At 37.1% G+C, this 23,757-nt stretch overlaps 3 protein-coding genes across 7 annotated transcripts; all 3 read left to right on the top strand.

The window, feature by feature from the left end:
- Positions 1–2,436, top strand: LOC116177682 (sterol O-acyltransferase 1-like). Of its 3 annotated transcripts, XM_031496729.1 has the most exons (8): positions 342–480; positions 661–686; positions 786–845; positions 899–1,066; positions 1,112–1,260; positions 1,304–1,607; positions 1,654–1,930; positions 1,973–2,436. In XM_031496729.1, exons 3-8 carry the CDS (start codon positions 793–795, stop codon positions 2,396–2,398), a joined length of 1,377 nt encoding a protein of 458 aa, XP_031352589.1. In that variant the 5' UTR covers positions 342–480; positions 661–686; positions 786–792; the 3' UTR covers positions 2,399–2,436. The 3 variants fall into 3 exon arrangements, with proteins under 3 accessions (XP_031352588.1, XP_031352587.1, XP_031352589.1); XM_031496728.1 differs by lacking the exons at positions 342–480; positions 661–686 and adding an exon at positions 1–94; XM_031496727.1 differs by lacking the exon at positions 661–686 and having other exon boundaries at positions 321–480.
- Positions 2,437–13,733: 11,297 nt separating this feature from the next.
- Positions 13,734–14,540, top strand: LOC116177696. The gene is made up of 2 exons (XM_031496748.1): positions 13,734–13,866; positions 13,914–14,540. Exons 1-2 carry the CDS (start codon positions 13,828–13,830, stop codon positions 14,499–14,501), a joined length of 627 nt encoding a protein of 208 aa, XP_031352608.1. The 5' UTR covers positions 13,734–13,827; the 3' UTR covers positions 14,502–14,540.
- A 3,722-nt stretch (positions 14,541–18,262) lies between these two features.
- On the top strand, positions 18,263–19,906 carry LOC116177693 (4-nitrophenylphosphatase-like). Of its 3 annotated transcripts, none has more exons than XM_031496744.1 (5): positions 18,263–18,753; positions 18,849–19,147; positions 19,197–19,401; positions 19,457–19,601; positions 19,656–19,906. In XM_031496744.1, exons 1-5 carry the CDS (start codon positions 18,666–18,668, stop codon positions 19,831–19,833), a joined length of 915 nt encoding a protein of 304 aa, XP_031352604.1. In that variant the 5' UTR covers positions 18,263–18,665; the 3' UTR covers positions 19,834–19,906. The 3 variants fall into 3 exon arrangements, with proteins under 3 accessions (XP_031352604.1, XP_031352603.1, XP_031352605.1); XM_031496743.1 differs by having other exon boundaries at positions 18,616–18,753; positions 19,194–19,401; XM_031496745.1 differs by having other exon boundaries at positions 18,616–18,753; positions 19,194–19,401; positions 19,457–19,606; positions 19,656–19,783.
- The last annotated feature ends 3,851 nt before the right edge of the window (positions 19,907–23,757 follow it).

The raw sequence follows: 23,757 nt of genomic DNA, 5'->3' as shown, positions 1-23,757 counted from the left end.
AATAACAAGCGAAGTCTAATTTGTAGAATATTTATAGGAATTACTTCTCCAATCATTGCTCAAAGTAACAGATAACGACTGCGGCCGATTAAAGGTTATAAACATTTCTCTTTATAAAATATTCATTTCTACCGTAAGTTCTGGCGTTTACCTAATTTGGTTTTTAACCACACTAGAAATTTGTGCACTCGTCCTCAGTAATTTCCACTAATTATTTTGTAACGATGTTAAATCACACACTTTCGATTGTTAGTAGACGTTTAACAAAGTCCAGGTTTATCTTTGAGTATTGCACCACGAAAGGTTAATGGTGTCGACTGCGTGCTTCGATAATAATATTGTTGTGTGAGACTTTATTTTAATATATTTAACATGTATGAATAGGGCAATTAGTGTGATCGGAGTGAATGGTATCTAATTTCTTGCGTGACAGCCACAGAATTTGAGCCTTCAAAAGCGCGCAGTTTGGAAACACTCTTGGTATGTTCAGAGGCAACTTTTTTATTATTAGGAATTGACTCGATCTAACAATCTGAGGCAAAATTCATAGGTCACATTTGTGTACGTGTACTAATTTCTCACCGTTAGGCAATCGTAGTGCTAAAGACACGATCACGCAATTTCACAATTTCAATGTAGTTACAAGCACAATCATTTTAGTGAACCTCAACAGTTTTCTTCGCAAAGTAAGTCACAATGAATTTCTTCAAAACGTGTCACAGCACTCCAAAAGTCAGAAACTCTAAGAATGGTGCTACGATCTGACCATTATCTGTCATTTTCAGCTCGAGAATGGGCAACAGGTCAAACCAGAAACAGCCAAAGGAAGAAACTGTTGATAAGGCGTAAGACGACAACGGCAAGTTCTGACAATGTAATGATGCTGTTCTACTTCCAGAACTCTTAGAAATGGAGAGCTGCCCACGAGGATATTCGAGGAGAGGGACTCGGTGCTAACGGATCTTATGGGAAATAAACATATCCTAACCATATACCACATCTTCATAGCGCTGCATCTCGGAATCGCCATAAATTCCATCGCGCACGATTATATTTTGAAAAATGAGTAAGTAAAACCGCACGGTGGACATGTGTGATGTTTATACTGCAGAATACGACTGGGGTTTGACATGGTCTACACCGGCTTCAAAGGGTTTCACGTATTTGTCGTTTTTTGGCTATGTGCGTTTGTGCTGAGCTTGTTACCGTACTACTGCGTTCAGTATTGGAATAGAATCAGAATACAATTGAAATCAAACGGTAAGTACCACTGGCCCTTAACATCTAATTGATCCGGTTGTAGCTCTGTTACTGTACACGTGGGATAGAATTTGGTTGCTGAGCTACATCGTCTACATATTCGCTCTGCTGGTTTTTGCAACAACAGTCGCAGTACACTACGAGTTAGGCTTCGCCTCAGTTGTCTGCATGCTATGCGAACCGGTAAGGATGATAATGAAAACGCACGCATTCGTCCGGACCATCGCACCACGCTGCCTGGCGTATACCACCGAGAAGCAGAACAAAAAAGTATTTTTCCCCAAGCTCTCACACTATCTCTACTTTTTATTTGCCCCAACTCTATTGTACAGAGACAACTATCCTAGGTAAGCATTTCCGTCGCTTCGGTCACCATCATATTCGCAATTTTAGATCACAACGCAAAATACGATGGGGCTACGTCCTAAGGATGTTTATGGAGGTGGCCGGCGGTGCCTTCTTATACACTTTCATCATCGACAAGACGTTTCTGACGGATTTCAGAGAGTACGGACTGAAACCGTTCACTCCCGGTGAAATTCTCCTCAAAATCCTTAACAACGCGTTCTACGGAATGCTGACCATGCTACTAATGTGCTACCTCATCCTCCACGCATGGCTAAACGCGTTCGCCGAAATGCTACGGTTTTCGGATAAATTATTTTACAAGGTAAGCCCATTTCGTAATTCGCGCCTAAGTAATTACCTTCAGGATTGGTGGACGTCTATTAATTACGCCAGGTACTATCGGACGTGGAATATGGTGGTGCACGACTGGTTGTACACCTACATCTACAAAGATTTTTACGAAATTGTGATACCGAAGAGGAAAATTCTCGCCAAGCTGTCCGTGTTTTTCATATCGTCACTGTTTCACGATTTCATCGTTTCGGTAGCAGTAGGATACTTCATACCTGTTTTTCTGGTATACTTTTTCTTGTTTGGATCGTGCGTAAGCCTCGTTAAGCCACCAAATACGCTTATCGGAAATGTGTTCTTACTGTACAGTATAGCGCTGGGTGCTAGTATGATGCTATCCACGTATTCTATGGAGTACTTTGCAAGGGTAAACTGCGCAAGAGAAGAACCCAGCCTTAGATATTTCTTTACGCCTAAGATACTTACTTGTTTTAAGTAAAGTAGCTCCTAATTAAACTTTAACGTGAGTCGTTGTAATTCTTCCTGTATTCTCATTCTCCTGAAGTGGTTGTCCTTATTGTAAATACTTTCAGAGTATTGCGCATAGATTAGTTGTACATTTACTAGTTTCCTTCCTTAATCCGCAAGGTTGTTTTGCCGTTCAAACCGGCAGACTACCACTGTAGTCCAGTCAAATGATCATTATTACCTTGCATCAGATGTGTCATTTCTTTTTTTTTTTTTTTAATTGTTAGGCTGAGTATGGATGCCAAAAATCCAAGTTTTCGACATCCAAAGACCTGTGCGAGCAACGCAGCACTCGAAAAAACGTCATTTTTTCTATTATTATCTTTAGGTTTTGGGTAGTTTTCGTTCTGAAGGACAGATTTTATAGTTATTTACATAAAAGTCCGGAAAACACATTACTGGCGAGGAAATATTGAAGTACGATGCCCCTTTGAGGCAGAGTACTTTAATTTCCGAGTCAAGTAATGTCATTTTACTGACGAGTTTTGTATTAAATTTTACGCAAAATCGTATTTTAATATAAAATTTCATATAGAACTGATTAATGCCAATCTGTCAATGATGACAGGAGTCATTATAGACATTTAGCAATGTGACAGGTGCGGCCGGAAAAGTGACAGGTGCGGCCGGTAAAATGACAGGCGGCAGGAAAAGTGACAGGCGGCAGGAAAAGTATACTGGCCTGCCTCCGTCATGGAAACTAACATTTTCCTGACATAAAGTAGGCATGAAAATGAAGGTTTCATGACGATTTTGGGTCAAAGCAATTACAAATTTGTGACAATTCACCGGCTCTGTAAGTCTAATGGCCGTTTGTACCCACAAATTTAAGCGGAGCTCAGCTTAAGCGTAGCTTAATATCCATGGCAACCATTGTCTCAATAATCGTTGCCATGGATTTTAAGCTAAGCTTAAGCTAAGCTCGGCTTAAATTTGTCGGTGCAAACGGCCATAATAGTTTTGGAGAAACAGCGTTTCAAAAGTTCGTAAATTCTTCAGTTTTAATCAAATTTGCCTTTTTTTCGCATAATAACCTCATGAAAATTTTTATAATTTTATTCGTTTGGGTGGTGAGGAGTGTCCATAAATCCGCACAGAAGGAGCTAGAATGTTGATATCCTCTGGATCTCAGCTTCTCCCATGATAAGAAAGTTGTCATCTTCTTCTTCTTCAGCAAGATCCACTACCTGTTGCATGGATGGATGGCGAAATCTGTGAATTTTTTCCTTTTTCCTGACCTTGCTCGACAAGGAACACCCGAAATAAAAGATCTGTGAAAGTAGCAGAAAGCTTACTCACAACACTATGGTTTGAATAAGGCATCATATAAGCATGGATATTTTTCCACTAAAACACAAAAATCAAAATTTAATTTGCTTTCATTATCCGCAATTTTTAGCACTTCTTCAACAACAAGTTTATTACGACTGACGACAATTCATCGACCAAATTCGGTAAGTTTAGTTTCTGCGGGAAAAAAACGCAAATTTTGATAAAACTTGTAAAACTAATAAATTTACCAATATTGAAACGCCGTATCTCGGAAACTATTAGACTTGCGGAGATCGTTAAATTGGCAGAAATTTTGTCTAGTTCAAAAAAGTATACGACAATAATTGCATTAAAGTCGGTCCTTCAGGAGTAAAACTTACAAAAACCAAAAAATGGTAAGAAAAATGAAATATTTTCAAGTGCTGTGTCGCTCGCACAGGTCTTTCAATGTCGAAAACTTGGATTTTTCACATCCATATTCATCTTAAAAATTTAAAACAAAAAATAGAGATAGAGATTATTAAATGAAGCGTTCGTTGCCACGCACGAAGATTTTCGTGAACCAGCGTAAATCACCGAGAATTCACGCAAATCGGAAATAATGAAAATAAAGTCAGTACCTTATCGCCTTTGAATTTTTTAACATAGATAAGCTGGCTGGAGCGGGTTTCAACCGTGTGTCATCAGCGCCTACAGTCTGACGTTCGATGTACTGCACCACCCATCCCCTCCTAAATAGAAATAAAGTAATGTTGATGGGAATGTACAATACTGAAGAATTAGTCAAACATACAGATTTTCCTCAAAATAACCCAGGATTTCATTTAAACACAAATCGCGAGCATTAAAAAAACAATTGCGAGCACAACGGAACAAACCGCAGCAAGTTTAAACAATACGCTGCATTTTCGAGCTTTGCTAAATGCAATCCATCAATTCATGCAATTTATTCACGATACGCGCTTTGGTCAATTCGGTATCACGGCAAAATTCGATTTATAGCTACCTATTTATAGAGCACATAGACATAGACAGATCTCCACGCGGGTCCGTTAACTTGGCCCCCCACTGAGAGATTTGATAGTCGTATTATTTTAGAATGAATGCGCTCGTTATGCGCTCATATGCGCCACCGATAATAACTCTTGCGCCATTACCGTTTTTTAGAAATTCGAGAAAACATTGGGCGGGGGGGGGGGGCAAGTGAACGTAGCCCCCCCCCCAGTACGTATTTTGTCGCTTGTAACTAGGTCACCTGATACATTTGGTTATGCGCTCAATTGCGCCACTTGAATTAAAGCTAGCGCCATTACGGTTAAGCCATAAAAAAATTTTAAAAAGTGGGGGGGGGGACTAACTTAACGTTTTCAAAAGTTACGTTTTTTAACATGTTTTTTCTACTAATCGTACGTTTCATCATGCGCTAAAATTAGCCGTAAACATAAATCTTTGCGCATTATAGTTTTTGAGAACCTTTTTTAGTACCTATAGAACTATAACGCTATTCATTTTAAGAAGGTAGCGGTAGAAAGCATAGGGACAGTTTAACCTTCACTGTGATTGGTTAAATCACGAGTCACTATTACCCTGAAAAATAAAACGAGTGACGAATTCTGTCTGTTAGAAGTTTCAATTACGAACTAAACTGTCGAACTGTCATTAGCTGTCAATTTCAAAGATCCAAGCGTGATATCGTTTGATTTATAATTATATTTTCCAAATTTGGGCAGTTTTATATTTTTCCTGTGTGTGTCGATCTTCAAACACATCTACTACCTTGTTATAATGAATACAGTATATATATGGGTATGCGGTGAAGTTATGTTCTAATAAAATTGTGCAATTTTAACTGGGTTTGCAATAATCGTCAACAACCCATAGGTATTAACTTACTTGGTTTGGAGTTGATGCATTTATTATGCCGCAATGTAGTTCATGTATTAACCATCCACGAGATAGTTTATAATTTTGTACTGCTGTATGTCTGCCCGTCTGCCTGTGCACGATAACTTTGTTTAGAAACGTCCTGTCGCTTTGAAAATTGGTACACATGTTCTTAAGGATATAAGAAAGGTCGCTATTGTTTTTTAGTTACGTAGACTAACGGGCCAAACAGTTACAGCTCAAAAATTTCTCGAACCTTCAAAGAATGGTACCTTTTATAATAAATTCGTGTTACAAAGAACATACAAATGCCCGGTTTTCTGTGTCAGTAAATATTCATTAAACCTCAAAACAATTTTGAAGATGAAAAAATATCTAATTTTTGTGTTTGTTAAGATATGGGGGTGAACTATCGTTACACGTCGGATACTTCTTACTTAAAAATTGCTTCGCAATACCTGTTTTCTTTAACAGATATTACAAATAGTTTTGATGCACAAATAAAAAACGCAATGGAACATATTTTCAACTGCAATCTTTCACCCGAACAGTGGATAAATAATCTCTCCCCGTATCCCAAGGAGGTTTTGGAATTCGAAGATGTTCCGATATCAGTCTTCCAGCTTTCCTTAGTTCAGTAAATGCAAATAAGGCTCTCATCAACCTGATGCTTAATAAGTAATAACCCTGATGAAGCTGAAATTGCTCTTTACAACGAAGCTCTGGATTGTTGAAATATATCGGAGAGTAGCACACCTACCATTCCCTATAAACAGAAGAATTGGGATATAATTTCTACTAAACGAATTTCCAATGAGTTATCTTTTATAAGTGACACTGATAAAGCCCGTCATTTAGCCTCCAAATCAACAGAGTCAAGTCTTTGGCTAAACACCTTACCATCTAGATGCCTAGGAACACTATTTAGATAATAACTCTTTCAGAATCTCAATTGCCCTGAGGATAGGATGTGACATTTGTCGTGAACACCAATGCATCTGCGGTGCACCAGTATCTAGGAATGGGATTCATGGACTTAGTTGTAAGAAAAGCAACGGAAGACACGCAAGACATAATGAATTAAATAACATTATATGCCGAAGTTTGCCATCCGCCAACATTCCTTCTATTTTGGAACCCCCAGGTCTCTGTAGAAGTGATGGTAGACGAGTAGATGGTTCAACTCTTATTCCATGGAGTAAAGGAAAAATCCTGATCTGGGATGCTACAGTACCAGACACTCTTGCACCATCATATATTCACTCCTCTTCCAAAGAAGCTGGTACAATTGCAAAACCAGCTGCTAAAAGAAAACTAAACAAATATACGGACCTTGTCACAGATAATTACTTATTCGTTCCCTTTGCTGTCGAAACCCTTGGACCATGGTGTAATGAAGCAATATCGTTCATTGAAGCTATAGGAGCGTTAATTAAACTTAAAACCTACGACAGTCGTTCAACACTTTTCTTAAAACAGAAAATTAGTATTGAAATTCAAAGAAGGAATGCAAGTTGCATTATGGGAACTTTTAACAATTCTTTCAGGCTAGAAGAAATTTTTTGTTTAAATATTGTTATTGAAATTATTTGTGAAATGCGTTTTAAATTAAATTAGCACAAAATTTTCCAAAAAAAAAATTAATTAATGATATAGTCATTACAAAAATAATTAATGATGTGGAGGTAGGTACTTATATAAAGAAACCCATCCTAAAAGAATTGTTTTATTGATGTTGAGTTCTTGCTTGGTACACGTCATTATGAACGCACCCATTTTGAGCAAAAGAGGAAGGGAAAAGTATTGCTACAATGGATATATATTTATATTCGATGCTCTTAGTAAGCTAGATCAGAGTGTTAAATTTTGAAGATGCGAACAAGTTGGACGTTGTAAAGCTAGAGTTCACATTAGGGATGCAGAAGTCATAAAAGAAGTGAATCGTCATTCACACGACTCCTCTGCAGCGCATGTGGAGGTAGCGACTGTAGTCACTAACATAAAATAAAAATAAAATGCTATCAGCTATCAGCTCCTATCATTTTTGTATATTGTTATTGTATTAGTTTGTAAATAATGTCATGAATAATAAGGATCTACTATTTTTCTAACAAATGGAATGCTTTGTACTAGGTACCTCTTAACTAAATTAAGGAACATTTGATTGGAATGCGTAGGACATATTAACATCAGATCACTAGTTCCCTCTATCTTTGAACTCAGATTATTTTTAGCTGATAACAATTTTGATTTATTCGCAATTAGCAAAACATGGTGCCACCCAGGGATTATAGATGAAACGATTGAGGTAAATGGATATAAATTATATCGAAAGGATCGGGATGGTAGAGCAGGAGGAGTTTGTATTTATGCTAAGCGCTCACTGAAAAGCACTGTTATTAAAATCAGTAATCAAATTGAGCAGATTTGGGTATAGATCAAAATTAGTAAGTTCAATGTGGTTTGTGGATGTGTCTATAGATCTCCTTCAGTAAACTACAAGTTATTTTTTAATGAATTAGAATCATCATTGACCTTAATGCACAATGACAGTGACTTTGTGGTTTGCTTAGGAGATATGAATATCGATGTGATACGCATACATAGGGTCCGTTAACTTAGCACCACCATTTCAAATTTCTGACTAAAGATAGATTGCGCTAGAATCTCTATAGCTAGCGCCAGCTAGCGCCACTTTGAGTTCAGATAGCGCCATTATAGATTTTGCAAAAAAGCCTTTGACTTTCGGGGGGTGCTATATTAACGCTAGCACCACCATTGCGTCCGATCATTTCCAAAATCAAGCGCTGTGTTCATCAGACCTAGCGCCACAAATTTTAGAGCTAGCGCCACCCCCCAATAGAGTGGGGGGCAATTTTTCCTAGCCCCACCATTTTGTCTTTTCGGGTACAATTTTGACGTTTGGTGTCCTGCTGACCTAGCGCCACTAATTTTACAGCTAGTTAACGAACTCCTAGCGAGTTTATAATTTTGCGGTGTCTGTCCGTCTGTCCGTTAGCACGATATCTCGATAACGAATTGACCGATTACGATGAAATTTTATAGATGGATTCTTTATCAAATTTGTAGATCGGACTTCGTGAATTGGCAATATAGCCCAAAAAATAAGGAAGGCCCTTTTGACATCTCTGTGAGTTATGAACCCAATTTATGAACTTCAATATGCGTATAGCTTTAGCCATATAAAACGCAATTACAAAAGTTGAGCCTAATCGATCAACATTCACAGTGCCCTTTTCGCATCTCGACCATTTACAAACCGGATTGAAAACTTTCTTATTTATGGAAGCATTTAAAAGAAATTTGATACATAGCCACTTGGAATAAAAGCAAATTTAACACCAGTTTCAAAATTTGGTTTTGTGCATGATGTGCGGTGCCAATTTTCTTATTTATGGAAGCAATTAAATGAAATTTCATACATATACACTTTAAATAAAAGCAAAACTAACACCAAGTTCAAAATTTGGTTTTGCACATGCTGTAGCCATACCCAGGAGCTCGTTTTCTATTTATTTACACGTCGATGCGAAAAGGGCACTGTGAATGTTGATAGATTACGGTCAACTTTTGGAATTGCGTGTTATATAGCTAAAGCTATACGAATATTGAATTTCATGCAATTTGGTTCAAAAGATGTCAAAAGGGCCTTCCTTATTTTTTGGGATACATTACCAATTCACGAACTTCGATCTACAAATTTGATAAAGAATCCATCTACTAAATTTTGTCGTAAACGGTCCATTCGTTATCGAGATATCGTGCTAACGGACAGACGGACAGACACCGCATCTGGGATGGTCAAACTCTTTACCATTTTTAAACCCGAATTTGCAAATCTGTCCCTCTTAGGGTCGGAAATAATAGACAAATTATTTTAATTTGAAATCCTTTACTTTTTGGATTGATCGTTCTGTTTAAAGTAAAAAGTTCCAATAAAAATACTAAAATTTGTATGTAAAGAAGCAAGATTGTAAATATGAACAATCCCTTAATTTCAAAGTAAACAGACGGTGAGGTATGCAGGTACAGGATGTAAATCGAAAAGTGGAACATAGGCGTTTAACATGGGAAATTACTTTTTCTTTGCGCAAACGTTTCCTAATTATTTTACGCAAAAATACTTCAAACAAAAGTTATAGAGATATAAATTCTGCATCTAAATCATGTGAAACGATTATTCTACCTCTTCTTGTACGCGAAAAAATTAATTATAAAGATTCTGTTTTCACGAGTTTTTAGTCTAAGTAGCCATCGACTATGTTTTATCATATCTAGGTATAACTTTTATTTGAAGTATTTTTGCGTAAAATAATTAGGAAACGCTCGCGCAAAGCAAAAGTAATTGCCCATGTTAAACGCTTATGTTCCACTTTTCGATTTACACTCTGTACAAACTTACTTAAATCCTTTATGAATGCGCAAAAGTTGTAAATTATTTGTCACATCAAGGGTTTACAGGCGCGTCAATTGTACATAATACACAAGAGCTTGATTTTTAATCGGATAATTTTATTTTTACACGAAAGTTTTGTTGCAACTGAAAAAACTCGAGACCAAAAGTGTGATAAAATCGCGAAAGTTTTAGCTGGAACGATTTTTTTAATATTATGCTTTTGATCGAGGGTTTTTTCCAGGAGGCAACAAAATTTGAGTGAATTAAAAATAAAATTATCCTGACTTAAAACCAAGGTCGAGTGTATTTTAGGGAGATTAATAAAAGAAATTTTACAACCACTACATATTTTACGCATTCCTACACGCATTTTTATTGCTGTTAAAAGGCTACGTAGCGTTTAATCAGATAAAAAATCATCTGATTTGTTAGAATTTGAAACAATCACCAAGCTGATTGGTCGTATATTAATGGAGTGTATTAATCATATAAAATACATATACCTTGTGGTTATTATTTGCACCATAAAAATTAGTTAGCTACGGAAATTACACATAAGTATATAATAATCTGCTTCTTTGTTTTTTAACAGAATGAACAAATATTCTGATTGATTTAACGACTTTATATAGGTTATGAGTAGATACGTTCGTTGACATTTTTAAATTTTGCACTGCGCTGTGTTCTAAACGATTTAGCTCGCAATATTGTGGTAGCGAAATTAATACTGTGACTTACAAAAAGAATTGTTTAGTGAGTAGAGCACAAAACGGAAAAATTTCACAAGAAACCGTAATATGGAAATTTTAAAATTAAAAATTCATAATAAATGATAATTTTCTTCCATGGGGATCGTAGTCCCCATTACCTACACTGACTGGCCGCGTTACCTGCGCGTTGTATGGCAATACTTAAATTTGTCGTAAGTAAGTGGTAGCTCGGGATTCCCCAGTAATATTGGTAATGCGTTTTCTCAGGTATTCCACAAAATTTTCGAGCTTCTCTACACCAATGTCCCAATGTCTCTACTGCGAAAGGTATAAAAATATGGTTCTGTTCTATAATTGAACTGTATTTCCTTATTTTTATACTTGCCGCAGATTCAGATACTGCACCACTCGTTTTACTCGAACATTAATCCAAAATATTTCAGTAGCGTCAAGTCATAAAGCTAGGAAAAACTGTCCCAGACTACTTGGGTGTGTCGCCAACTCTTAAGATTTTGACTCTTGGAAAGAACACAGCGCAGTGCTTGCTTTTGGTATTCATCGAACACAATGGTGGTGTTAACGTTAATATACCCGCAAAAGTTAAAGGCTTTTTGTAAAATTTATAATTGCGATAGTAATGGTAATCGTCAGAACTAATCTTAACTTCGGCCGACATCCCAGAATTTAATCCTAGGCAACAAATTAGCACTACTCTGTTTATTAACTTCACGGTCCCAATGGTAGACTAAGGTAGCTGACTACCAATTTGAATTGGCACCATGTGATTTCTCCTCATCTTTGGAAACTTTTGTATTGTTCTCTTCATGGTATATTTTATATACAAGATGTGTGAGAAATAAAGGCTATTATTATTATTGTCGGTGTTTCTTGTGAGAACTCAGGTCTAGCCCGGTTAACTAATCGCACGGATTAAAATCAAGTAACGATTAGTGTCTGTGTCTGTGTCTAGTGCAGTTATGTAGGGTTCTAAAGAAAAAGAAAAATTAAAAAATAAAATAAATATTCGCACACTCACATTGGAAATCTAGGGATAGTATGTAATTCATACTTACCAACATAGCTATTAATGGCCACAATAGTCAACGCTATCAGGAAAGAAGAAAACAAAACAAAAATATCCTTATAATAATTCCTGTACTTTTATTAAATAGAGTTTATTGTGTAAGTGTTTCTTTGGCTTTGCGTTTGGGTTGTATACGAGTGGGTTGTGATAACGTGGTGTGTTTATGTGAAGAAGGAGTTTTGTGTTTTTTAACTGTGCTAGGACGTGTAACTTTATTGGGTGGACCTGTCTTTGTAGTGCAAGTTGCGTTACTTGTATTTATGGTGTTTCTTTGTTCTAGAGGTTGTATTTGTGTTGTTGCTTGGATTATTGGTGGAGACATTACGGTATTTTGTGAGCCTCTAGTGCTGTTAAGGTTGCTGCGTTTGGGTTGAGTACGAGTGGGTTGTGATAACGTGGTGTGTTTCTGAGAAGAAAGAGTATTGTGTTTTTTAGCTGTGCTAGGCCGTGTAACTTTATTGGGTGAGGGCGTCTTTGTAGTACATGTTGCGTTACTTGTATTATTATGATTATTATTATTATTATTATGGTCGGTGTTTCTTGTGAGAACTCAGGTCTAGCCTGGTTAACTAATCGCACGGATTAAAATCAAGTAACGATCAGTGTCTGTGTCTGTGTCTGGTGAAGTTATGTAGGGTCCTAAAAAAAAAAAAAAATCACACATGGGCACAATAAGCCAACGCTATCAGGAAAGAGGAAAACAAAACAAAACAAAAATCATTATAATAATTCCTGTAATTTTATTAAATGGAGTTTATTGTGTAAGCGTTTCTTTGGCTTTGCGTTTGGGTTGAATACGAGTGGGTTGTGATAACGTGGTGTTCTTCGGTGAGGATGGAGTTTTGTGTTTTTTAACTGTGCTAGGACGTGTAACTTTATTGGGTGGACCTGTCTTTGTGGTACATGTTGCCTTACTTGTATTTATGGTGTTCTTGAGGTTGTATTTGTGTTATTGCTTGGGTTATTGGTGGAGGTATTACTGTATTTTGTGAGCTAGTAGTGCTGTTTAGGTTTTTGCGTTTGGGTTGAGTACGAGTGGGTTGTGATAACGTTGTGTGTTTCTGTGAAGAAGGAGTTATGTGTTTTTTAACTGTGCTAGGGCGTGTAACTTTATTGGGTGGACCTGTCTTTGTAGTGCATGTTGCGTTACTTATATTTATGGTGTTTCTTTGTTCTTGAGGTTGTATTTGTGTTGTGGCTTGGGTTATTGGTGGAGACATTACAGTATTTTGTGAGCCTGTAGTGCTGTTAAGGTTGTTGCGTTTGGGTTGAGTACGAGTGGGTTGTGTTTGTGATAACGTGGTTAAGTGTGCTAAATGTGGATATTGTGTAATGAACGCGTGATATAGTTTACCTCTGTATGCTGTCCTGTCCGTTTCCATCTTCGTGATCTCCAGATACGTACCAAAAATGAAGCGATTCATCCCTTCGTCCCATTTCATACGTCTTTTGGAGGTTTCCTTTGCGCTGGTCCCATCCACAAGCGGTTAAGAAGCAGGCACAAAGGTCTATTATTATTATTATTATTATTAAAACGTCGTGCAGAAAGAGGTGTGGAGAGTACCTCTCAGGTCATCAATGAGTGCTTATCAAAAATATCGCATGGTCGTGTTGTCTATGTAGGCTAAGGAAAGCTGAATGCATTATTTATTACGTAAAAAAACAAAGTGGAATGAAATAGTAGCAAGGGTGCTCAAAAATGATCTTGGATAGGAGATTTAACAAAAGGCAAGATATATGGCTACCCCTGTTCTACAACACAAGAAGACGCTTGTAGTCAACATTCTTTTAAAGCTTTACCAACGGCAAGATACTAAAACTAACCACAAATACTGCGAATTTTCCTCCTGCCACACTCACTTCAGATCTTTCAAAGGCTGCTATTTTTGACAATGACGCTTTACTGAAAGTACTTATATCTAAATCTCGACAAGGAAAAATGGAAAAAGCTTATCTACTTCATTTATCTCTACGTATATATGAATCTGTTTAAGTAATGCGCGGTCATTCATTGAAAGTAAACGAGTCCAAAAATGTTCGTCAAAGTCCTACTTGTTCTGCCTTGTCTTTTGGTAAGTGGGTAAAGATGTGTGGAAGGCGTATAACGCTGTTGTTTTAGTGTGTTTGTGCCGCAGCACCCACAACTGGAACGGTACAGAATCAACCAGAGGTTTGCAAACAGTTCGGATACCAATGTCTGAATTGTTCAGCAAGTATATTTTGTGATAAGCAAAACGATAAATGGTCTATAATAGAGACGCTGCGCTGTCCCAATAACACATGCGACAATGGCGAATGCAAGGATGTGCCTAGCCGCGAATGCCTGGACAAGAATAAAGTTCCAAGCTGCCGATCTTCCGAAGGCATGTTTCCCAATCCGGGTTCATGCCGAGAATTTTACTACTGCACACCATCGGACTCGGGTAAATTGAACCTTGTTCGCAGTAACTGCACCGGCGGCTACTCCTATAACCCGCTTACGACGTACTGCGATAAGCCCTTACCCGCAGACGATGTTTGCAAGGGATATCCCGTTCCCAATTGTACTACACCGGGCCTAACTGGGGCGCTTACGGAAAATCCTTCGATCTACTTCACGTGTCTTCCAGTGGTTTCCAATGGAATTAGGGTGTTTTACCCGTATTTGGATGCCTGTCCGAATGGGAAAAAGTACCAGGCCGCAAACAGAACATGTAGTACTACTTAAATGTTTATGCCGCGCGTGAATAAAAATTACCAGCTAGAACTACTTTATTTATTACACCGGAAATCTATGCACTTTGCTACCCCCACTTGAACTAACTCCATCAAAAAATTATGCTGTAGCACCCTTTTACTTGAGAACATTTTCAACCTTTCTACGTTGTTCATGCTTCAAGTGTACAGAAATTTCCTTCATTTAAAACCTCATCCTTTTCGCTGCTTTGAAAATGTGCCTTAGGGACACCAAAGTTACAATTTAGTCACATAAAAAAATATTTACCTTGAACAGAAACGCGTGATTAAACTCACACTTCAAGTAGAAGATAATCCCTCAATCAAATACTTCAATTTAACTTGTGAATTAGTTCCCGGTATTCCCACAATAGATCTAATCTATTTGTTTTATCGATTCGTATATCAGCTTGGTGTTTATTCAATGATATGATCAGCACCTTTACTAAGCACTTTATTTTCATATACTTTCTGTCTGTCTTCAAAAAGTGCAATATCATGAACTTGTGGATTCTAATGGAGTGGAAATTTCAAACGCGTAATCTCGTCATTACTAACAAACGGAACAATGAAAAACGCCCTTCCTGCAATTTTCGTCAAAATCCCTAAGCAATATTTATATAGTAAATCTAAAGACATGGCCCTTTACTTCCATTGAAAGCTGTTAGAACAGTTCTTATATTCACAAGGACATATAAATTATTGCGTAATTTTTGATTTGAGAACCACTACTGTCGCAAATGATTTAGTTTAACGAACTCGGATTGGTGCACCATTTTTAAGTATCGGTAACGTTTAATAGTCGTATCCGATATTGAAATACGTAATGTAGGTTTAATCGCAAAATGTTTATGTAATATTTCTGGCGATTAACCGAATTTGGTGTAATCTCGAATTGGTTTGGATCGGGATACAATCTTTGTCACTTGTTGGAGGCTATACTTTGAATGTAAAGTGGATACATACGCAAGTACGGCCATCGTCTTTAAGCACATTGTTATCTCGGGTATTTTTTTAGGATTTTGCCATTTGAAGTTTGAACCGATTTTCAACCGTTACAGTGTTCATATTATTATTTTCTGAACAACGCTCTTATTAAATGGAGGTAGGTTACATTTTTGTGGTCGAATGGAATTTTGCATTTGGTTGCTTTACAGGGTTTTTGTTTTTTGGTTTCGATCTCTAGAATTTACTTCCGATAACTCTTTTCGCTTACGCCAAAAATGCACACCGTTTATTGAAAATATACGCGTTGTTATCACCATTTATTTCCAGGCGTAATTTTGTTTCCGTTTGCTATAAAGCGGTACATGCGTAAACTTTCCTATGTTTACCATCGCACAATTACTTTTTTAAACGGCTAAAGCGACCACCCGTTACATATGTAAGCATTAAGGATGAAATTACTGTTATTTTATTTTAATTTACTAATTTTGTATAGTTTAGGAACTGTAACGCTATCATTTATGCCATCTATTTGAAGGCGGCCTTTCAATCACTGCTTCAACGAATCTCCCAGAACTTCTAGAGCCCTCTGAATGCGTTATAGCGCTTTTTAGGGTTTAAAACCCTTTGACAATATTCTAGATCTAAGCCTTTAAGAGGTTTCATAAGTCTTTACATGACTTCTACATTATATTGAGTAGCGACCGTGAACTTTAAGAGATCAGTTTTTAATAAGTTTTATTAGTTTTTAAAAGTGTTTAAAGGTTTTAATTACCTTTAAAGGCTACAAGAGCCTGTGATGTTAAAGAATCTTCAACAAACTTCGGAGTGGAGCTTTGTGTAGAAACATAAAGGTTTTCATTAACGCCTAAGAGGTTTTAACAACTTGTAAAGTTTTTTTTCAATAGCTTTTAGAGACTTGAAAAATTGTTAATAATCTTTCATAGCTATTAGTATCAGAATCTTGAAGAAGCTCTTTACGATATTTAAAGTAAATTTAATGCCTTTTAGGAGTATCCAACGATTTCTACTAGCTCCCAAAATTCGCAAATAGTCAAAAAATCTTCTGAGTGCTTACAAAACCTCTAAAATCTTTAGATCTTGAACAGTTTCCATCTGTCTCCAAAGGTTTTAAGTGTTTGCAAGGGACACTTCGGGTTGTAACGAGTGCTCGCTTTAGAATTAAAGAAGTATTTTTTCGAATTTGTTTTTATTCAACATTTAGACATGTACCGCTTCATAGCGACCGTGAACGAAAGTGTGTCTTGCGATACACATCGATAACAAGAACGTATTATACGATTTATGGGGACCTGACAGTTTCGTTCCGTTCTGCTTAAGGCCGAGAACGTGACAAAAATGCAAGTTAATCATTCATTTAAAAGAGTATTTTAAGTGCGATGAAATTGAAGTCTTAGCGAAGTTATATAAGCGCGTGCCATTTTGTGTACAAGAAATTTTATTTCGTGTATTTGCGAGGATTTTCTGCAAGAAAAAGTCACCATGCACAATGCTTTCGTGCGAGTTCCTATGGTCGCTGTAAAATGTAACTATTTTTAAATCTTTTGAGTGAAAATGCCGAAACCACCTAATAGTTGTTGCTAAATTTCAATCCCGTTGTTAAGAAGCGTGTAAGTAAAATCAGATTTGTGACAAAATGTGAGTAGGAGCGATTTTGTAATTTATGGATCATATGCGTAGGTGTAATTTCGAAATCCACTTCAGAAGTTCACGATTAATCAATTCGTGCTCGACTGAATACAATTTATTTAAACAACTACACTCACAAATTTAGGTTCCTTCCCTGGCACAGATTATTTCTTTACCATTAAATTTCGATAATCTCTTGCCGTCAGAACACTAAATCTAAATCTTTCACCGGAAAATCTTATTTTGATTTTCACCTGTTAATTGTAAGATTTTCGAAAACTCGCGAGAAATTGACGTTTAAAAAATGACCTTCCGCTATGGTAAAATCGTAATGAAATTTTCTGCGGCAACTTAATGTTGGTTCCCCCTGGAACTGTTAGACTAAATGCCTTCAAAAACTTCCCCCAGACTAGCCCCTTTCCTGTTTTTAATTATCTATTTCTATTTAATTAATGGCTACTCACTGCAGATTCCACGCTGCTACATGATGACATCACGCCGAGTGTGCATTTGTTACTAAATAGCCCTAATTTCGGTTGTCCCCCCCCCCCCATGGTGGCCTTTTGATGTACCGCCAGGATGGCTTGGATATTGTGCGGCAGTCTGCTGTTCCATACAGAAATTGTCGAGTACGGACGATCCTACGAATCGTTGGATGTATCTTAGGGACTTCGACGGCTTGCGTTCCCTTAGTTCTTCGCGTTCCTGGACACTTAATTAGCACCTAATTAGCACCTAATTATAGTTAGTGCACTTTTCATTTTCTTGGTTTTTTGAGGTAGTGCTTTGCAGAGTTCATATGAACGTGGCAAAACATGTAATAATTTAAAAAAAAGGAGCATTTAATTCCGAAATAGGGCATTTAATTAGCACCTAATTATAGTTAGTTCACTTTTCATTTTCTTGGGTTTTAAACATAGCGTCCTACTGAGTTCATAATATGAACCTGGCAGAACATGTAATAATTTAAAAAGAAAAGTAGCATTTAATTCGAGGATAAGGCACTTAATTAGCACCTAATTATAGTTAGTTCATTTTTCATTTTCTTGATTTTTTGAGGTAGTGTTCTGCTGAGTTCATATGAACCTGGCAAAACATGTAATAATTTAAAAAAAAGGAGCATGTAATTAGGGAATAGGGCACGTAATTAGCACCTAATTAGCAATATGTTTGATTGTGTTCTGGTAACCTTGCTCTGCTGGACATAATGTTGTAGGCAATCCCAATGGTTAAACTTCGGAAATATTGATTTCCATAAATTTATAGTAAAATAGGGTACAGAGGATAGCTTAGAAAACCACGGAATTCGACTACCCACAGTTTTGCATTGGACAAAAAAACAAAAAATTTTGAATGTAGTAGGACAGACACAACCCCCTTGCACGCTTTTTTTTTAAGACACTTTTTTTACCAACGGATGATTTGTAATCCTTACTACAACTGTTCTGTAATTCGGGATAATTAAGTATACTTGCCTATATTTATTTTTGTATCACTGTATGAAAGATAGCGACACTGCGTTTGTGATAAGATTTCCGTGTCAAACTTTATTAGTACGAAAATGCCTCCCAAGGACGTATCAACATTGAGTCGTGCCGCAATAAAGCTTTTTCTGAATTCTTTCGACACAGTTTTGTGCGATTGTGATGGTAAGCCCTCACTTGTTATAATTTCACTTTCACCCAATTTATTTTCCCTAATCTAAGGTAACCTCACATTAATCAGTGCATGTTTCTACACGCAGGAGTGGTATGGAATCTGTTGAATCCGATTGTTGGAGTAAAAGAGACATTGCAAACACTCAGAGAGTGCGGAAAAAAGGTTCATTTTGTGACCAACAACAGTGCACTGGGAACCAAAGGTATCCACGATTCGTTACTCGAATACGATAGGCAACTGCAGCCAACCGATGTAATCACGCCCGCGCAAACGATTATAAAGTACCTCAAAGAGTTCAACTTCAACAAGGAAATTTACATTCTTGGAACTTCGTCCATGAAAGAAGATTTTCAAGATGCCGGATTCAAATTGGCGAAAACCAAGGTAAGCTACTTGCTGCTGATCTTTGCGATCTACAATTTTCTTGCAGCAGCAGCAAACGGCGGATTCAATGGAGGTCCTTCAGGAGTTTCTGGTTGACGACGAAAGCGTGGGGGCGGTCGTTTGTGACTACGACATTCACCTGTCAAATTTGAAAATGATCAGATGCGCCGTGTTTCTACGCAGGCCAGACGTTCTATTTATTCTAGGAGCGACCGATAAAAAATTGTTCGTGGGAAACAAATTAGCGTTACCAGGTCCGACATTTTCCCTCACGCAAGTGAATCGGTCTTCTAAATCAATCATTTATAGGTCCACACTTTTACCAAGCTGCGCTGGCGGAAGTGACGGGTAGGACCCCCATGGCCTTCGGAAAGCCATCGCCAAACTTGCACAATTACATCACCAGAGCTCTCAATATAAAGGATCCCTCTAGGGTACTATTTGTAGGAGATTCGTAAGGTTTCTTAGCCGCATTGAAATTTTAAATTTCCAATGGAATCTTTCGCAGAATTGCTTCCGATATAAGATTTGGGTCAGCTTGTGGGTTCCAAACCTTATTGGTTTTTAGTGGACTGGCCAAGCTGTCCGATTTGAAGAAGATTAAAAACGAACAAGATACTCCAAATTACTACTTGGACAGTTTTGGTGATCTGTGTGAGATAATCAAAAGTAGACTGGAAATGTAATTCAAGGGTAATCTGAATCTTACGGTTTGTTTATTTTAAAAGCGAAATAAAGAAACAAACTAACAATTTAAAATATGATGAAAAATCTCACTAACCCTTGCATTGACTAATATAGTCTCCCATCGTCAAAGCTTATTGAAGCCTGGATCCTGAACCTTCAATCCAATTTACGATGGTTGTCTTTCCACAAGTTCGATCTGTCGCGAATCTTACCTTGGCCACACATTCCAAGTGCTCGAACCCACAGCCCTTATAACCAGGCCCGGATTTCCCATGAGACCAAGTGGGCCCGGGCCCATAGCGGCAAATTTTTAGGGGCACCAAAAAAACCAAATTTGGTAAATAATTCTACCATGCTATCGTGGAAAAATAACAACCTCTTAAGAAATTGAAGTTGGAATGGTACGCACACTCTTACCAACTTAAAAGTAATCATCAAATATGGAGTAACATAACCTCACATTTCGACGAAATTATGTGAACTTTTGATTTAGGGCTTCTCTCGCAATTTTTTTGTTGAAAACGCATAATTAAGGTGCCCTTTAGCGATTTTTATCAATCGTACCTGGGGAGATTAATAACCCCACGTAACTGTTAGATTCTCTGAATTCTCTGAAAAACGATGTAGTGGTTACATTTAGATGTTTGTATAATTGTATTTTATTGTTTAAACTGGAATATAAACTTGAACTACGTAATTTGAAATTGATGTCTTTATTATTTTGGAAAAGCACTTCTAAATTTCACATTGTAAATTTTACGTAATAACGTATGTCCTTAAAAGTAAAGTTAGATATAGTCCCTTGATGACCTCCTATTGATGTAATGATAGGGAAATATTAATAAAATGGGGTAAATTTCTCTAAAAATGAACTTATTTGGTTGTAATTCAAACAGATATATATACTTTGTTTCAATAACACTTTATAAATCTCGTAATTAATATAAACAAGTTGTAAATCAGCATATGCTTGATGAAAGCGCATTTTTGGTAATGAAGATCAGTATTTCATTAGCAAAGTTTAAAATTATCGATCTCACGAGTAATCTAACTCAAAATAGACTAGAGCCTGCACATTTACGCTATAACAGAAAGCTTTTAGTGACAATTTAAAGTATCTAGCAATTGTAATTGCTGAGATCTCAGCCGGGCAGCCAGCCAGCCAGCCATAACGAATAGAATAGCGTATTTTTTAAAAAATGCGCTAATAATTAAGTTGTTATACTGGTAGCGCTATCTAGCGGTAAAATTATAGCACCTCCGAAAACCATATCGAAATTATTTTCTTCATTATTCAACCCTATGCTGTATCACTCTCGTTATTCTATATGATCAATCGTTATCGCAATTTAACGATCAAAGGTTATGATGACCACAACGACTATCGATAAACGCGATATGCTGTATCAATATTTTAACGGTATCGTTACGTTGTCCGATATCTCGCAGTGGCTATTTCGGAAAAAAGTGTCGCATTCTAGAAGACAAGGAACGCTGCGCAACGGCAGTGCGTGTAAGAGTGAAATACCACAGCGATAAAATATAAGAGGGCGTTGCGGTGAGCACTTTATCTTAAAACAAATACCCGCCAGATTTGGAAATGCAGACGTTTCTTTAAAATTGTTATTATTAATTGCAAGTGTACCTACCTAGTTGTTTTTTCACGACGTGGCGAATGTCGAAAAGAATAATAAGAGACAATACAACAATTTGTTTTTTTTTGGATGATTAGGTACAAATACCTTCATTATCCTCGGGTGGTGGTAAATTCAAAACTCCAAAACAGCGTTCTATTACATTCTTGGCTAAAATGTGTTGTATGTATCTTCCCTGTGGTGAAAGTGGGTCTGCATTTTCCATTGGCGTTAACAACCATGGCTGCAGTGCATATCCTGAATCACCTATACAAATTTGTAAAAGGGTAAAATTATTAGGTCACAACAGCCACACTAACCAATTAACCAAGATGAATGTAACTCATTGGTTAAATACTTTTCTTCCAGGTGCCTTTTCACCGCATTCATACCCCATATTGCAGAGTCGTGAGTAGATCCCGGTAACCGTGCATTACAATTCAGGATTTTTATGTTCGCATCACAAATCTGCATGTTAAACAAATTTTCATTGAAACATGCTGCTGTTAGTCCTTACCATTTGTACATTCAGATTCTCTTGGTAAACGAAAATTTTTTTGAAAATCAATTTCACCCAGCTGAAACGGATCACTGTTGTCTCGTAAAATTCTTCGTTGGATGTTTTCCTCATGTCTCAATAAAAACATAATCTACGAGTATGAAAAGGCACAGAACTCGCCTCCCTATTACATTTTCCATTTGCCCGAACAAAGCTACTTGCAAAAATCCTTGACAATTATTCATTTTCTTTCTCTTTAACATCCGCTTAAACCCCGAACGAATCGATGACGGGACCGTTACGTGCCAAACGGATAGCATGAACCCTGCCGTTAAGTTTCTCTGGTTATGTTTGCAAAATAACGATAGAGAATTACGATAGTCGTTATCCCACTCTTGCTATGAGTGATACAGCATACAGATTTTTTAAAAATTATGGTAACACCGCATAACGATATCGTTATACTTAACGATAGTGATACAGCATAGGGCCGATTATCGATCTCACGAGTAATCCAAGTAAGAGTCGATCCGGCACATCTACACTACATCAGAAAGCTTTAGTGAAAATTTGAAGTCTCTAGCTATTGTAATTGTTGAGATCTCAGTCGGACAGCCAGCCAGCCATAACGAATATAATAGCGTATTAACACTTTGTAAAGAGTAAAATATAATTTTGGTTGGATTATAATAGTATATTAAGATACAAGTGTATAATCAAGTCTTTAAAGCACGCGCAACGAGTTTAAGGGCACGACGCAAAGCGGAGTGCCTTTAACGTTGGAAGTGCTTTAAAGACCAATTATACACGTGTATCTTATAGTATTTTTTATTATACCTGCAGTATAATTTAAAAATAGGAAATACAATGAAATCATATTGACGTTATACTCGAATATATGGATAATTCAGTGGGCTGGGTTTTCGTAATTTCACGATTGCCATGGAAATGTCACTTGACGTTTGTTTATAAAAATCATCGTCTTTGAAATAAAGCGATTTGCGTTGAAAAAGATAGTAGGTACACCGTCCATTAAATCGCTTGTTGTAAAATCTAAACAAACGTTGGTAGGTGACTAGGTGTAAAATCCCAATCCAGTAAAGCCTATTATAAAGAATATGAAAAGTTGTTTCCATGGATGAATAGGAAGTTACTTACGAATAAAGTCTTAAATGCATCGATAATGCTGGCATATGTGAAGGAAATGTCAAAGGTATTTAAATCTTCTATCTTTTGGTGCATTCATTCAAAACTTCAAAGATTGCTGCGACTAAAAACTGGAACAGGTTTGGAAGCATACCCTAAATTGAGCGCGTTTGTAGAAGCTTCAACCAAAGGATAGGTACAAGCCAAAGCAATGTTTTGCATTTACAGAAAGCGACCTAAGAGGATTTTTTATTTCAATCCCAGATGACAGTTTCAAAAGTCTTGAAGTATCGTTACTTAGCAACTTTAAAGCACGTGTGTTTTAAAGGCCTTTTTTCGCACGCATTTGAGTGTTTTAAACGGAGATTGTGATTCAGGTATAATAAAAAATGCTTTTATCTGGTAGGGCGAGGTGGAGCGGCGATTTCGAAGAGCCCATAGGCGCAAAGTATGTAGATCCGGCCCTGCTTATAACGCGAATTTTTTCTACCAAAAAGTCCTTCCTCCAATGGAATTCGTTTTTTGAGCAGCCAATCACAGTCCACGTAGACTTTCTTTTGCTAAATCAACATACAACTCCCACACAATTTAATCGCGCAAAACCTTAACAATTTACGTCGTAAATCCGATATTACGACGCGACG

The sequence above is a fragment of the Photinus pyralis genome, unplaced genomic scaffold (assembly GCF_008802855.1).
Source record: "Photinus pyralis isolate 1611_PpyrPB1 unplaced genomic scaffold, Ppyr1.3 Ppyr1.4_LG8, whole genome shotgun sequence".
Classification (NCBI taxonomy): Eukaryota; Metazoa; Arthropoda; class Insecta; order Coleoptera; family Lampyridae; genus Photinus; species Photinus pyralis.
Note: the sequence above shows the minus strand (reverse complement) of the source record. Positions and strands in the feature narration are given on the sequence as shown.

Excerpts from the sequence above, each read along its gene's own strand:
- LOC116177682 (XM_031496728.1), top strand. The coding sequence starts at position 793 with ATGGGCAACAGGTCAAACCAGAAACAGCCAAAGGAAGAAACTGTTGAT. Across the intron at positions 846-898 it reads GAAGAAACTGTTGATAAGGC|AACTCTTAGAAATGGAGAGC; the intron begins GTAAGACGACAA and ends TTCTACTTCCAG. Across the intron at positions 1,608-1,653 it reads TACAGAGACAACTATCCTAG|ATCACAACGCAAAATACGAT; the intron begins GTAAGCATTTCC and ends TCGCAATTTTAG.
- LOC116177696 (XM_031496748.1), top strand. The coding sequence starts at position 13,828 with ATGTTCGTCAAAGTCCTACTTGTTCTGCCTTGTCTTTTG. Across the intron at positions 13,867-13,913 it reads TTGTTCTGCCTTGTCTTTTG|TGTGTTTGTGCCGCAGCACC; the intron begins GTAAGTGGGTAA and ends CTGTTGTTTTAG.
- LOC116177693 (XM_031496743.1), top strand. The coding sequence starts at position 18,666 with ATGCCTCCCAAGGACGTATCAACATTGAGTCGTGCCGCAATAAAGCTT. Across the intron at positions 18,754-18,848 it reads AGTTTTGTGCGATTGTGATG|GAGTGGTATGGAATCTGTTG; the intron begins GTAAGCCCTCAC and ends TTCTACACGCAG. Across the intron at positions 19,402-19,456 it reads AAACAAATTAGCGTTACCAG|GTCCACACTTTTACCAAGCT; the intron begins GTCCGACATTTT and ends AATCATTTATAG.